The sequence below is a fragment of the Sceloporus occidentalis genome, unplaced genomic scaffold (assembly GCF_023333645.1).
Source record: "Sceloporus occidentalis isolate IW3139 unplaced genomic scaffold, rSceOcc1.0.p SCAF_57, whole genome shotgun sequence".
NCBI lineage: Eukaryota > Metazoa > Chordata > Lepidosauria > Squamata > Phrynosomatidae > Sceloporus > Sceloporus occidentalis.
Window position 1 is genome coordinate 4,089,941 of NW_028317037.1, and position 14,841 is coordinate 4,104,781.

Consider the following 14,841-nt stretch of genomic DNA (forward strand, 5'->3'; position numbering starts at 1 on the left):
CCTCCCCCCAGGACTCCAGAGAAAACTCCCCTCACCTGGAAAATGTTGTTTCCAATGCTATTGAACCCTATCCTCTGTTATGCTTTCTATTTGGCACAAAACCCTTCCCCAAATGAGGCATCAGAAGGGATGGTCTCTCCTCTGCCCCACTTTCCAGGAGGGAAAGGGCTCCTCAAAGCCCCTTTTTCCTTTGGAGCCCCTTCCCCTCCATGGCCATTTCTCTCTCCAAGGGTCCCCCCTGCCTTCTCTTCTCATAATAACCCCACAAGTACGTGGGCCCCAAGGAATCCCCTGAGGAGGGGGCAGGGAAGGAAAGAGGGAGAGGAGTCCTGGCAGGTCCCTTGCCTTTCTTTGGGGGGAGAAGAAGGGCTTCCTTCCTTCTTATAACTCCCAAAGGGCCCCCCAGAAGACCCTCCAGCCATTCCTGTGAATGAATGAGGGCTCTCCCCCTTCCCTCCCTCCTGTGAGCCCAGCAATGGCTTCAGGAGCTGAGACTGCGCGTGCGCATATGGCCTCACAGTCCCTTCCTCAGCATGCGCAGGGATTGCCAGGGCCTAGATGCTGCTTCTTATTCTGCTGGCGGCCTTTGCGAGAAAGGAAGGTATGCGCTGGGGGTTCAGCAGCCTCCCCTTCCTTCGCTCCTTTCTTCCTTTGAGGAAACTGCAATGCAGCCCAAGGTGCAGAGCTGGACTCAGGAGGGAAAGGCAAGAAAGGAATGGTCTAGTTTTGAAATATAGCTCTCTCTGCGTATAATGTATATTTGTGTGGGTGGGTGGGCGGGTGTTTGCCCCTGCTGCTCTTATGGCTGGGAATGGAGCTCAGGACTGAGAAGAGAAGAAAGGGTGAGTTTGGGCAAGTTCAAAGCTTCTGTGCATCACAGAGTCCAGTGTGTTGAAACAGCAAAGAACTTTATTCAGAACACATAGAAATTCAGTGTTTAAATCAGAAATGCCCACTTCAATACAAACAATACATTAAAACCCCAAAACTAAAAACATCACCCTTTTCCAAACCTAGACCCACCTCCAATTCCCTCAATTTATGCCCCACAGGTAACAAGGCCCCCTTTCCCATTCCCACAAACTACCCCTTTCTGTTAATACCGTCCTCCAACTTTCTTCAGTCAACGTCCTACACATTGCCAAAGCTATCATTCCCTTAAGTATTCTATCTAGCTGCAGCAAATCCAGCCCCCCATCTACCTAACCTATACCACGACCCACACACCCCAGCCAAATTTATAAACTAAAGCAATTATCTATACTAACAGCAATTAAAATCTAAATCTAACAAAATACTACTTTAAAAGATAAACAGACATATGGACAGACAAACCTTACAAACAAAATCACAAGAGCCTTTTCTTAGCACCACTGGATGGAAAAGATATTTTTTGTATTTCTTATTGACAAAAATAATTAGTTCACTACTGGGATTTGTGTGGCTTCTCTCCTGTGTGGACTCTCTGGTGTTTCACTAGGTTTGACTTCAAAGAAAAACATTTCCCACAATGCTGGCATTTGTATGGCTTCTCTCCTGTGTGGACTCTCTGGTGTTTCACTAGGTTTGACTTCAAAGAAAAACATTTCTCACAATGCTGGCATTTGTATGGCTTCTCTCCTGTGTGGACTCTCTGGTGTTTCACTAGGTTTGACTTCAAAGAAAAACATTTCTCACAATGCTGGCATTTGTATGGCTTCTGTCCGATGTGGACTCTCTGATGTCTCAGTAGGTGTGACTTCCGAGAAAAACATTTCCCACAATGCTGGCATGTGTATGGTGTCTCTCCCGTGTGGACTCTCTGATGCATGACAAGGACTGACTTGTAAGCAAAATGTTTCCCACAGTGCTGGCATTTATGTGACTTCTTTCCTGTGTGGACTCTCTCATGACTCAAATGTTTTTCTGTAAAGAAGAACAATGACAGATGAGAATGGAAATCAGAGTAAAGAGAGGAGGGTGTTACCCCATGATTAACCCCTCCTTATTATAGATTAAACTAATAAGTTGCTGTGAGTAACCCAAGCATGACCCTGCTGCTTATGCCCCTAAATCCATTTAACCGTTGCATCCTTACTCATAGGAGCTAGCAAAGAATGGGGTCTACCTTAAGGAAATCACTGGAAGGAGATATTCATACAAAGGACTTTTGAAAAAAATATTCCATTAACCATGTGCAAAAATACTTTGATTGCCAGGTAGCATCATATCCTGTGAGACTGCCATAGAGTCCTGAGTCAGAGCCCAAGGCATAATGCAAGCTAACTGCAGAGGTCCCTTCATGCTGTTTGACACCAGAAGATGACTCACAACCAATACAGTATACATCTCACATGCGGATTGGTGTGTATTGGATTGGTGTTGTGTGTACAAGAGATGGTGAAGTTGATGGAAGTCGAGGAGGAGAGCTTGCAAATATTTTGCAACTCAAGAGAGAGAATCTCCAAGGATTTTGATGAAATCAACTGTGTTTGTGACTTATTTTTCAGTGTGAAAAGTGGTCAGTGCATTGCCAATATCTATATCTGGATATTTGCTTCCGACTCTGTTATGTTATTGTTGAGCCAAGATGGATCTGAGAGCCAGTGTGCTAATCGCTTTTGTCTGAGATATTTCCATCAAGCACCCATTGCATTCAATTTGGTTTCAGACCATTCTTCCACCCAGGAAACATTCTAAAGCGATTTAAACCTTTTTGGACACTCAGTTTCTGCTCCCAAGCAACAATTACAGTATAAATATCTGCCCTGGATGGCTGTTCTTTGATGCCAGTCCAATCACAGATACACAGTCTGTTGGTTTACATGGCTAAGCACCTCAATGCACTCGGCAACGCCACTTGTCGCAGGAGCTCCTGACTTCTCTTCCCCTCAGCAATTGGAATCCAGATCCGCCTATGTAAAGTATTACCATTATGAAAGTCTTACATCTCTTGACCACTCCCACATGTTATCTAGTTCTTGTGCATGTGTGTGAACCCTTACATGTGTGTGTGTTGCTTTTCCCCTAAATAAAAGATAAAACCTATTTCAAATGCCTTTGGAGTTCTGTGTGCTTCTGGGCCTGGTATAGTTGGGCTGAATCCCAAGGTCACTCTTGTCCCAACCAAACTATACCTCTCTTTACAGCTACGTACCAAACTTCCCTAAAAGCATCACACTTGCGGGTGTCCTTACCAAACTCCAGGATTTTGGGTAACAAAGGGCCTCTGGAATCAACCATGGAGCTAAGCAAACTCAGGTTGGACAAAAACATTAGAGAAAAGGGAATTTTGGTGTCGCCTTTCCTCTCTTCATAGACATTGTTGATAACTGCTAAATGGAGCCCCTTAATATGTCTGAAAACAAGGTCCTGAGCCTTGTTCTCACCAGTTCACTCAATCCAGTCCTTAAAATCTGTGAGGTGGTGGCTGCCTCCCAATCCCCAAGGCCCCTCTCCTGGCCCTTCCCAGAGGTCCCTTCTTCTCCGCACAGAGCTAGGCGATCCTGACTTTCGTCCTGCCTTCCCCTCCTGGATCCCAGAGGCCTGATCCCCTTCCCTTTCTCCCTCCGCTCTCCAACCTTCCCTCTTGCCCATCTGCACTGCTTCAGCATCTCACCTTCACCATCTGTTCCCTGCCTTTCTGTTTTTCACATTCCCTCCTTCTCTCTATCACAGACGGAAACACACCCACAGAGTGTGTGTGATGCATAAAAGGGACACTTTGAGGCCCATTTGTTGAGAAAGGAAGGATAATCAATATACAAATAACTAATTGGGAAAGGCAGAGCAAGGGGGATTGGGACCTGGACTCCAATTTTGGTGAGGGTCAAGTGCCAGAGAGCAGCCTTAAAACATCTCTAAGACAGGGATGGACTACTGTTGTTGATGGGTGTGTGGTCACATTGCCACCCAGGGGTTCTCAAGGGCACCCCCACATGGTATTCCCTGGGGGATGATAAATAATATTTTGCCCCTCAATATCTGACAGCATCCCCTTTGCCCCTGTTCTCTGAGCCATTGCAGGGTCAAGGGAGACATTTTACACAAGAAGCCTCTCCAGAGTCTCAAAACGCTGTAGGAGGCACCAAGAAAGGCAGCAAACTTGGTCAGGGATGGGCTGAAGAGCATTTGGAGCCAAAAAACATTTTTCTCCATGGTTCCTTCCCACAAAATCCTAGAATTGCCAGTTTAAGATATGATATTTAGAATCCCTAGAAAATGGAGAGCAATAGTGCCTCACTAAACTACAAATTCAAATATTCTACAGGATGTTGCTATCACAATTAAACTACGCATGAAAGGGATCTAGGATTCTTAGTAGACCACAAGTTGAACATGGGCCAACAGTGTGATGTAGCAGCTAAAAAGACCAATGTGATCCTAGTCTACATCAATGCGAGTATAGTGTTATGGCAGGGGGTTGGACTGGATGGCCCTTATAGTTTTTCAACTCTTAAGGTAAGTAATAGTGCAACTCTATTCTGCTTTCATCAGGGCCCACTTGGAATACTGTGTCCACTTCTGGTCACCACAATTCAAAATAAATGTTGAGAAGCTGGAGTGTATCCAAAGGAGAGCAATGAAAATGGTGAAGGGTCTGGTAACCATCAAGCCTTATGAGGAGTGGTTTAGGGAGCTGGAAATGTTTAGCCTGGAGAAGAAAAGGTTAAAGAGTGGATATGATAACCCTGTTCAAATATTTGAAGATATACTGAGGAGGGAGCAAGCTTGCTTTCTGCTGCTCTAGAGCAAAGGACACAGAACAATGGAAGCAAGGCACAGGGAAAAAATATTAGGAGGAACTTCCTGACAGTAAGAGCTATTCAACAGTGGAATATCCTCCCTCAGAGCATGGTGGTGTCTCATTATGGTTGTTGTTGTTGTTGTTATTAATTTCTAAAGCACTTCTTCTTTGAAAGGCTTTGAAGGTCTTTAAACAAAGGCTGGGTTGCCATCTACCGGGGATGCTTTCAGTGTGTATTCCTGCATGGCAAGGGGTGGAACCAGATGGTCCTTGTGGTCTATTCCAGCTCTATGATTCTATGATTCTAAAGTGGAATCATAGTGCCATAATAATGTAGTATGAAAGGGCCCTCAGTCTTTATAGGAAGAGCAATGAATTCAGCTTCCTTACCCACAAAAGCCACATTCTCATAATTCTCGATCATCACATAATTGTACATATGTTTCTGCTTCTTTGTCAACAGTTTCCATTCTTCCTGAGTGAAATGTACTGCCACATCCGCAAAGGTCACCTGCAATAGAAAATAGCCTTCATTCAGAGAATGACTAATACAAAAAAAAAAGGGGAGGAGCACATGATGCATCCCAAAATTATTTGATAACCTCAGAATTTAGTCCAGGAAATGAACTTTTAATTCTGTTAGCAAGAAAAAAGCTACTGCCTTTGAGATTCAGTTTGTCTCAAATTCTTTCAATATAATATACAATACAATAAACGATATATTGCTGGGATATTGATAATGGATTAGGATACTGACTATCGCAACACCTATAGTACATTTAGCCATTTGTTGCCAAATTTCAGAGGCAAATGTCATTTTTAAAAAGCAGTTCTGGGGAGCCCTGTGAACTTGATGGCCACGGGGCCACCCCCAATTTATATCCAGAGACATTCTCCCAACATTTCACAGATGGAAAAAAAAACACATGTGGGCAAGCAACACCAGAAAATGGTGAAGATGGAAGAGGAAGATCACACAAGCAGGAAAGGGCACAGCAGTTTGCTTTTCCCTCAGGCTCCTAAGAAAGGAAAGTCCCTGCCCCTTTCTTTCTTCTCCTCTCCCCACTTTTGAATTGATGGGGTGCAAACTCCTTGGCACTCCTTATGCAGAAATTGAAATGAGCTGAAGAAAGGGGAAAGTAAAAGGAGGAGAGAGAAACCAGACTATTTAAAAGCCCTTGAAATAATGGGGTCACAGAGGATTAACCAGGACTGTCTCTGCCAAATTCGGCCAGTATTTTATTTGCTTCCCTTTCATAAATTGGCCCAGCAGTGACACAGATGAAGCTATTAGGATAGTGACTCACCAAAGAGTGCAGCCTCTTTCTGCTGGAGCCCAACTTCCTCCGCTTGGCCTCTGTGTTGGCCATCAGGAGGGCAGGGGGTCCTGGTGGCCCTGCACTTGGTCACTTCCAGCAAGAGAGGCCCCAAAGCCGTGTACAAGGAAGCCGAGATGAAGTTCCTGAGAAAGGGGACCAGGATTAGGATTGGCTTGGTAAGAAACCCTGCAGCACTCAAAGAGACAGAGAACAGCATCCTGCTGGTGACACACACAGATGACATATGCCTCTTTTGGGCCAATGCAGAGGTGGGCATTTGCTTCCTCCCTCTGCACCAAACAAAGCTCCCCAGACCTAGCATAGATTCACTGCAGCTCCCCTACACAACAGATACTACATGCCTTCTTAGAGTGGTGGGGGATTAGGGGATGAGGAATTGGAGAAGGCCCTGGTTATGTCCCCGTAGCTAGATGTGAAATGAGTGCATCATTTGCTGAAAGTGGCCATCAGAGGAAGATGTCTTCATTTTGCTTCTGGCTACATAAACACAGCTGGATGCTTCTCCAATACCTCGCACCCAGCACTCTCACCAGGCATGAAATGGCCATGCGGGATAGCTTCCACAACTCTATGGGAGAATCTGTGTCAGTGTATGGCCAGTTGTAGTCTTATTCCACCTGGAGCAACACCGGATAATAGAGGGTTCTGTTGGATCAGGCTTTCTGGCCTGGTGGCCTCTCATTTTCCCATTGGCCAAACCAGTTGCCCTCCATCCCCCAGGGAGGCCCCTGGTCAAGCAAATGAGGAAAGGAACATTCTCTTTGGTGGTTGCAACCCCCTTTCATGGGATCCAGCCCTCCTGCCAGGATCGAGGAGCACCAGAGCATTGAGCTGATGGCAAGAAAGAACCCAATTGCCATGGCAGTCTTCTGCATGCAGAGAAGTCATTATTCTGAGAGTGCCTCTGCCCATGTGACCATAAGTGACTGGTGAGTCAATCTATAGGTAAATCCAACTGATTCAGTGATTCTCTTCTGATCAGGACTAAGAATAGGATAGGATACAGGCTAGGATTTAGGAATGCATGTGGCTAGAACAAGAAATTTCCAAGCAAAGATGGACCAGTAACAGTGTGGAAAATAGGCACTCTCCACGTAGAATCATAGAATTGTAGAGCTGGAGGAGACTACAAAGACCACCCAGTCCAACCCCTTGCCATGCAGGAAATCTCAATCAAAGCATCCCTGACAGATGGCCCCCTCCCCATTTAGACACTGGTGAAAATAATTATATCATTTTTGCAAATGAGACTATTTCTCTGAGCTTAACTGCTGTGTTTGTCTATGTCAGTCATAGTAGGAGCAAGAAGTGTGCACCTCCTCCCTCTGCTTGCTAAAGCCACATAGAAGTTGAGGTATGTACGTTTGTGTGCATTGTTTCAGAATGGACCTATTGTCAAAATCACATTCATCTAAACTTCTCCTTGCGTATTTTTTAAAAGCATGCACACTGCTGAATGTGTTGCACTTGATACATGAAAAGTCTATAAATGTACAGGTTTATGCATGAAGATTACTCCCTGGATTATGCTCATTTTTGGGAAGTGAAGATGTAAGTAAATTCATTATATAAACCAAGTGAAACAAATACCTCACAAAACTCTAGAAAACACCACATACACACACAGTCCCCAAACAAAGGACTCACTGGCGCATTGTGTGTCTGGGGTCTGGAAATCTCACTTCCACCTTCTGGGAAGACAATGCTGCAAGAGACTGATTTGGGGCTTGATGCCTGCAAAGCATGGACTCACTCTCTCAGCTGCTGCCCTTCCACACAAACCTGGGCTGAAACATTTAAACAAAGGTCGTCTTTCAGCTCCAGGAATAAAGGCCTACCTTCAGTACAAAGACCCTGATTCCTGCAGCCGCAGAAAGGCCTCTTCTGCAGTCCTTTATGGCCGGAGCTTCCCTGGGTCAGAGGCCGTCTCCTCAGCCGTAGACAAGGGTTGCTGTGAGTGCGAAGGAGGAGGAGGTCCACAGGGCTGAGGGAGGGAAGGCAATGGGAAAAGGTCAGTGCCAATGGCCATGGAGGGCAGAAGGTGACAATGCCTAGGAAACTCCTCTGAGTCCCAGCCATTCTAGGAATGAGTGGCAGGAGTGAGTCCAGGGGGCTGAGGGGGTCTCCTTTCCCAAAGGGGGAGGCATGGACGGAAGGACCCTCCCCAGCTAGGGCCCAAAGGGAGGGTCTCTTTCCCAACTCTCTCTCCCAGCCCTCAAATCCCAGCCTCCCCACTGGCCCTGAGTCCCTGCCTCTTCTTCCTCAGAGCCCCTCACAGGCCCCTTCCTTCCTTCCTTCCCCCCAAAATGGAGGGGCAGAGGCACAAAGGAAGACACTTCTTTCCTTTTGGCCCAAGGAGCCTGGCCTCCTTCTGACTCTGGAGCATCAGGAGAGAAAGAGAGGCCTCTGTTCAACTGAGGCCTCAGAGAAGGTTCCGGAACATTATTCCCCACAGTCACAAGCAGCAGAAAATGGCCTCCGGAACACAAAATGGCCAGGGATGGTGGAAGGGACTGGGATTCCAAGCAATCAGTTCTAGGGATAGTGGGAGGGACTGGGATTCTAGAACACAAAATGGCCACCAGAACACAAAATGGCCACTGGGATACAAAATGGCTGCCCCTTCCTCATCGCTTGGCAGTTGGCAGTCTGAGGCCTTCAGGGAATCCAAATTGGTGGATGAAAGGGCCCCAAAGTCAGAAGGGATCCCAAATAGGATTTCCAAACCTTAACAACACCTAGACATTTTCCTGATGCTATTGAAAGTGAAACTGATCCCCTCCTTAATTACAATCAATAGTGAAGGATGTTAATACTAATATTAAGAGTGCCCATCGTCCGCAACCCAGCTCAGGTCTTGACAGCTCAGGGAGGCCAGTCCAGCTGCAGGTGGCCCTCCGTCCGTCCGTCTGTCCTCCTTTCCTTCTGCATTCCTCCTCTTTTCCCCAGCATCAGCCCCTTTCCCAAGAAGACTGCATCTGCACTATAGAAATAAAGCACTTTGACACCGCTTTAACCGCTCAGTGCTATGGAATCCTGCGATTTTATCTTTGGACACTTAGCCTTCTCTGCCAGAGAGCTCTCATGCCACAACAAACTACAGATCCCAGGATTCCATAGGATGGAGCCAGGAGAGTTAAAGTGGTTTCTAACCAGATGATTTCTGTAGTGCAGATAGAGCCCAAGTCAGTTGTAAAAGGATAAAAGCAACCAAGTGAAATTTTTATTCTGTTAAAAATGGTTTTACTTTTTTAAAACATAAGCAGTTTGTTTTTCTGTCTAATCCTTATTCTTCTAGTTGTTGTTTCTTTGTATGTTGGTTTGTTTCATTCTTGGTAATATGAGTTATTCTGGTCGGTCTCCTTCCTTCTTGCCTGAAAGTCTATTAAGAAGAAAACTGGGGAGTCTTTTTAAACTTTCCAGAGGAGCTCCTTTTGGCCTTGTTTGGGGGACTAACCTCCTCTTAGAAGCCAAAGCCCTATGTTTCTGAATAATAATAATAAGGCTTGTATTAAAACTATGCTCCCCATTTCTGATCCCTTTTAAAACCCATGTTCCCCAGAAGAAGCAGAGCTTTGTAATAAGAAAACCCTCTCAGAAAAGAGACACAAAAGACACACAAAGAGACACACTTCCTTCCTTTTGGCCCAAGGAGCCTGGCCTCCTTCTCTCTCTGGAGCCTCAGGAAAGAAAGAGAAGCCTCTGTTCAACTGAGGCCTCAGAGAACGTTCTGGAACATTGTTCCCCACAGTCACAAGCAGCACAAAATGGCCACCAGAACACAAAATGGCCACTGGGATACAAAATGGCTGCCCCTTCCTCATCGCTTGGCAGTTGGCAGTCTGAGGCCTTCAGGGAATCCAAATTGGTGGATGAAAGGGCCCCAAAGTCGGAAGGGATCCCAAATAGGATTTCCAAACCTTAACAACACCTAGACATTTTCCTGATGCTATTGAAAGTGAAACTGATCCCCTCCTTAATTACAATCAATAGTGAAGGATGTTAATACTAATATTAAGAGTGCCCATCGTCCGCAACCCAGCTCAGGTCTTGACCGCTCAGGGAGGCCAGTCCAGCTGCAGGTGGCCCTCCGTCCGTCCGTCTGTCCTCCTTTCCTTCTGCATTCCTCCTCTTTTCCCCAGCATCAGCCCCTTTCCCAAGAAGACTGCATCTGCACTATAGAAATAAAGCACTTTGACACCGCTTTAACCGCTCAGTGCTATGGAATCCTGCGATTTTATCTTTGGACACTTAGCCTTCTCTGCCAGAGAGCTCTCATGCCACAACAAACTACAGATCCCAGGATTCCATAGGATGGAGCCAGGAGAGTTAAAGTGGTTTCTAACCAGATGATTTCTGTAGTGCAGATAGAGCCCAAGTCAGTTGTAAAAGGATAAAAGCAACCAAGTGAAATTTTTATTCTGTTAAAAATGGTTTTACTTTTTTAAAACATAAGCAGTTTGTTTTTCTGTCTAATCCTTATTCTTCTAGTTGTTGTTTCTTTGTATGTTGGTTTGTTTCATTCTTGGTAATATGAGTTATTCTGGTCGGTCTCCTTCCTTCTTGCCTGAAAGTCTATTAAGAAGAAAACTGGGGAGTCTTTTTAAACTTTCCAGAGGAGCTCCTTTTGGCCTTGTTTTGGGGACTAACCTCCTCTTAGTAGCCAAAGCCCTATGTTTCTGAATAATAATAATAAGGCTTGTATTAAAACTATCCTCCCCATTTCTGATCCCTTTTAACACCCATGTTCCCCAGAAGAAACAGAGCTGTGTAATAAGAAAACCCTCTCAGGAAATATACACAAAAGACCCACAAAGAGACACACTTCCTTCCTTTTGGCCCAAGGAGCCTGGCCTCCTTCTCTCTCTGGAGCCTCAGGAGAGAAAGAGAAGCCTCTGTTCAACTGAGGCCTCAGAGAAGGTTCTGGAACATTGTTCCCCACAGTCACAAGCAGCACAAAATGGCCACCAGAACACAAAATGGCTGGTAGAATACAAAATGGCTGCCAGAACACAAAATGGCCACCAGAACACAAAATGGCTGCTAGAAGACAAAATGGCTACCAGAACACAAAATTGCTGCCAGAACACAAAATGTTTGATGTACCACAAAATGGCTGCCAGAACACAAATTGGCTGCCAGAACACAAAATGGTCACTGGAACACAAAATTGCCGCTGGGACAAAAAATGGCTACTTCTGTCTGAGCGCTTGGCAGTTGGCAGTTTGAGGCCTTCAGGGAGAGAGAGACCGAGGGAAGAGTGGAAGGAGGTCCTGGAGGGAGGGGGCCTTGGGAGATATAGGGCCTTCCTGAGATATTCGGTGTTCACTTCTTAACAAAGGGGTTTCTGGCCTCATAAAGGATTTGGGGCAAACTGGACCTGAAAGGCAGTAGTAGCCTTTTCTCTTGCCAATGGGATTTAAAGTGTATTTCCTGGACTGGATCTCCCAGCATCCACATGGCCAGAGAGAGGAGGGGTCCTGCCTTGCAGTAAGGCCCCTCCAATCCTTCTGAACCAAGGACTACAACTCCCACATCTTCTTTCTTTCTTTCTTTCTTTCTTTCTTTCTTTCTTTCTTTCTCCCTAGCTGCCTTGTGTTAGTGGTGTTACTGGACTTGTTGTCGTTGTGTGCCTCCAAGTTGTTCCTGACCTATGCCGACCTTAAGGGAAGCTCTTCGCAGGCTTTTATTGGCAAGATTTGTCCAGAAGTGGTTTTGTAAGTGCCTCTCTCTGAGGCTGAGAGAGTGTGACTTGCCTAAGGTCACTCAGTGGGTTTCCATGGCTAAGAAGGCATTCGAACCCTGGGCTCCAGGGTCATAGTCCAATACTCCAGCCACTAAACCATGTTGGCTCTTTCTTGAGGCTTTGTCGTTTTTTGTGGAGTGGCTCTAAGTCAGGGGTCGGCAACCTCCGGCCCGCGGGCCGGATGCGGCCCGCGGAGGCCTGGCGACCGGCCCCTGCCTCCCCTTGCCGCCGCCATTGTGGCGTTTCGCCGCTCTGGGCGCCGCCATTTTGGGCGGCAAAATGGCGGTGAAGTCTCGCACGACCTCCCTCGAGGTCGCGCGAGACTTCGCGGCCATTTTAGCTGAAAAAATGGCGGCGCACAGAGCGGCCTCTGGGGCTATGGGCGCCGCCATTTTTTCACCCAAAATGGCGGCGAAATCTCGCGCGACCTTGGGGGAGGTCGCGCGAGACTTCGCCGCCATTTTGCCTCCCAAAATGGCGGCGCCCAGAGCGGCGAAAAGCCGCGATGGGCAGCCGCGGTGGCAGCGGCGGCGGGCCTTTGAGAGGCCCGCTGCCGTCCCTGGGGCCCTCCATCAGGGCTCCGAAGGCGGCAGAGGGCCTCTGGGAGGCCCGCTGCAGTCCCTGGGGCCCTCCAGGAAGGCTCCGAGGGCGGCAGCGGGCCTCTGGGGGGCCACTGCCGTCCCTGGGGCCCTCCAGGAGGGCTCCGAGGGCGGCAGCGGGCCTCTGGGTGGCCCGCTGCCGTCCCTGGGGCCCTCCAGGAGGGCTCCGAGGGCGGCAGGGGGCCTCTGGGTGGCCCGCTGCCGTCCCTGGGGCCCTCCAGGAAGGCTCCGAGGGCGGCAGCGGGCCTCTGGGGGGCCCTTTGCCGTCCCTGGGGCCCTCCAGGAGGGCTCCGAGGGCGGCAGGGGGCCTCTGGGGGGCCCTTTGCCGTCCCTGGGGCCCTCCAGGAGGGCTCCGAGGGCGGCAGGGGGCCTCTGGGGGGCCCTTTGCCATCCCTGGGGCCCTCCAGGAGGGCTCCGAGGGCGGCAGGGGGCCTCTGGGGGACCCTTTTCCGTCCCTGGGGCCCTCCAGGAGGGCTCCGAGGGCGGCAGGGGGCCTGCTGCCGTCCCTGGGGCCCTCCAGGAGGGCTCCGAGGGCGGCAGGGGGCCTCTGGGGGGACCGCTGCCGTCCCTGGGGCCCTCCAGGAGGGCTCCGAGGGCGGCAGGGGGCCTCTGGGGGACCCTTTGCCGTCCCTGGGGCCCTCCAGGAGGGCTCCGAGGGCAGCAGGGGGTCTCTGGGGGACCCTTTGCAGTCCCTGGGGCCCTCCAGGAGGGCTCCGAGGGCGGCAGGGGGCCTGCTGCCATCCCTGGGGCCCTCCAGGAGGGCTCCGAGGGCGGCAGGGGGCCTCTGGGGGGCCATTTGCCGTCCCTGGGGCCCTCCAGGAGGGCTCCGAGGGCGGCAGGGGGTCTCTGGGGGACCCTTTGCAGTCCCTGGGGCCCTCCAGGAGGGCTCCGAGGGCGGCAGGGGGCCTCTGGGGGACCCTTTGCCGTCCCTGGGGCCCTCCAGGAGGGCTCCGAGGGCGGCAGGGGGCCTGCTGCCATCCCTGGGGCCCTCCAGGAGGGCTCCGAGGGCGGCAGGGGGCCTCTGGGGGGCCCCTTGGCCGTCCCTGGGGCCCTCCAGGAGGGCTCCGAGGGCGGCAGGGGGTCTCTGGGGGACCCTTTGCAGTCCCTGGGGCCCTCCAGGAGGGCTCCGAGGGCGGCAGGGGGCCTGCTGCCATCCCTGGGGCCCTCCAGGAGGGCTCCGAGGGCGGCAGGGGGCCTCTGGGGGGCCCCTTGGCCGTCCCTGGGGCCCTCCAGGAGGGCTCCGAGGGCGGCAGGGGGCCTCTGGGGGGCCCTTTGCCGTCTCTGGGGCCCTCCAGGTGGGCTCCGAGGGCGGCAGGGGGCCTCTGGGGGGCCCTTTGCCGTCCCTGGGGCCCTCCAGGAGGGCTCCGAGGGCGGCAGGGGGCCTCTGGGAGACCCTTTCCTGTCCCTGGGGCCCTCCAGGAGGGCTCCGAGGGCGGCAGGGGGCCTCTGGGGGAACCCTTTGCCGTCCTTGGGGCCCTCCAGGAGGGCTCCGAGGGCGGCAGGGGGCGTCTGGGGGGCCCGCTGCCGTCCCTGGGGCCCTCCAGGAGGGCTCCGAGGGCGGCAGGGGGCCTCTGGGGGGCCCGCTGCCGTCCCTGGGGCCCTCCAGGAGGGCTCCGAGGGCGGCAGGGGGCCTCTGGGGGGCCCTTTGCCATCCCTGGGGCCCTCCAGTAGGGCTCCGAGGGCGGCAGGTCGCCTCTGGGGGGCCCTTTGCCATCCCTGGGGCCCTCCAGGAGGGCTCCGAGCGACGGCAGGGGGCCTCTGGGAGGCCCGGTGCTGTCGCTGGGGCCCTCCAGGTGGCCCTCCAGCGCTGGTGGCCCCCACCAGCTTTTTTGCCGGTCTCTGACGGGGCCTGGGGCCCCGTCAGGGGCCAGCAAAGGTGGGGAGGCCTGGCCCCCGGAGGGTGGAAGCTCCGCCCCTGGTACGCAGCCCCGCCCCGGAGGGTGGAAGCTCCGCCCCCCGCACGTGGCCCCGCCCCGGAGGGTGGAAGCTCCACCCCCCGCACGTGGCCCCGCCCCGGAGGGTTGAAGCTCCACCCCCCGTCTTCGGCCCCCCAGTCGCCTGAGGGACACCAACCCGGCCCCCGGCTCAAAAAGGTTGCCTACCCCTGCTCTAAGTCATTGTCGACTTCTGGGGAGCCTCTCCTGGGGTTTCCTTGGCAAGAGTTGTTCAGAGGAGGTTTGCCATTGCCTTCCCGGAGGCTGAGAGAGTGTGACTTCTTGCCCAATGGACCCAGCTGGTTTCATGGAGGAGTGGGGCACTGGACTCTGGCCTCCAGAGTTCTAACCCAACACATAAACCACTGCACCACACTGTCTCCCATTCCCATGTACAACCTGAGAAATAATTGCAGGCTTTTTTCTTCATGTGTATCTTCAAGTCACTTCTAATTTATGGCAACCCTAAGGCAACCTTATCATGAGGTTTCTTTGG

At 51.0% G+C, this 14,841-nt stretch overlaps 1 protein-coding gene across 1 annotated transcript; it reads right to left on the reverse strand.

Annotated features, from left to right (window-relative positions):
- Window positions 1–1,197: 1,197 nt before the first annotated feature.
- On the reverse strand, window positions 1,198–6,274 carry LOC149287743 (uncharacterized). Its single transcript, XM_089492485.1, has 3 exons — window positions 6,034–6,274; window positions 5,117–5,237; window positions 1,198–1,905 (listed from the first exon to the last, which is right to left on the reverse strand). Exons 1-3 carry the CDS (start codon window positions 6,094–6,096, stop codon window positions 1,427–1,429), a joined length of 663 nt encoding a protein of 220 aa, XP_089348611.1. The 5' UTR covers window positions 6,097–6,274; the 3' UTR covers window positions 1,198–1,426.
- Between the last annotated feature and the right edge of the window lie 8,567 nt (window positions 6,275–14,841).

Coding starts and splice junctions, on each gene's coding strand:
- LOC149287743 (XM_089492485.1), bottom strand. CDS start 6,096: ATGGCCAACACAGAGGCCAAGCGGAGGAAGTTGGGCTCCAGCAGAAAG. Junction 5,238..6,033: donor GAAAGAGGCTGCACTCTTTG/GTGAGTCACTAT, acceptor TTTCTATTGCAG/GTGACCTTTGCGGATGTGGC. Junction 1,906..5,116: donor TGAGAATGTGGCTTTTGTGG/GTAAGGAAGCTG, acceptor TCTTCTTTACAG/AAAAACATTTGAGTCATGAG.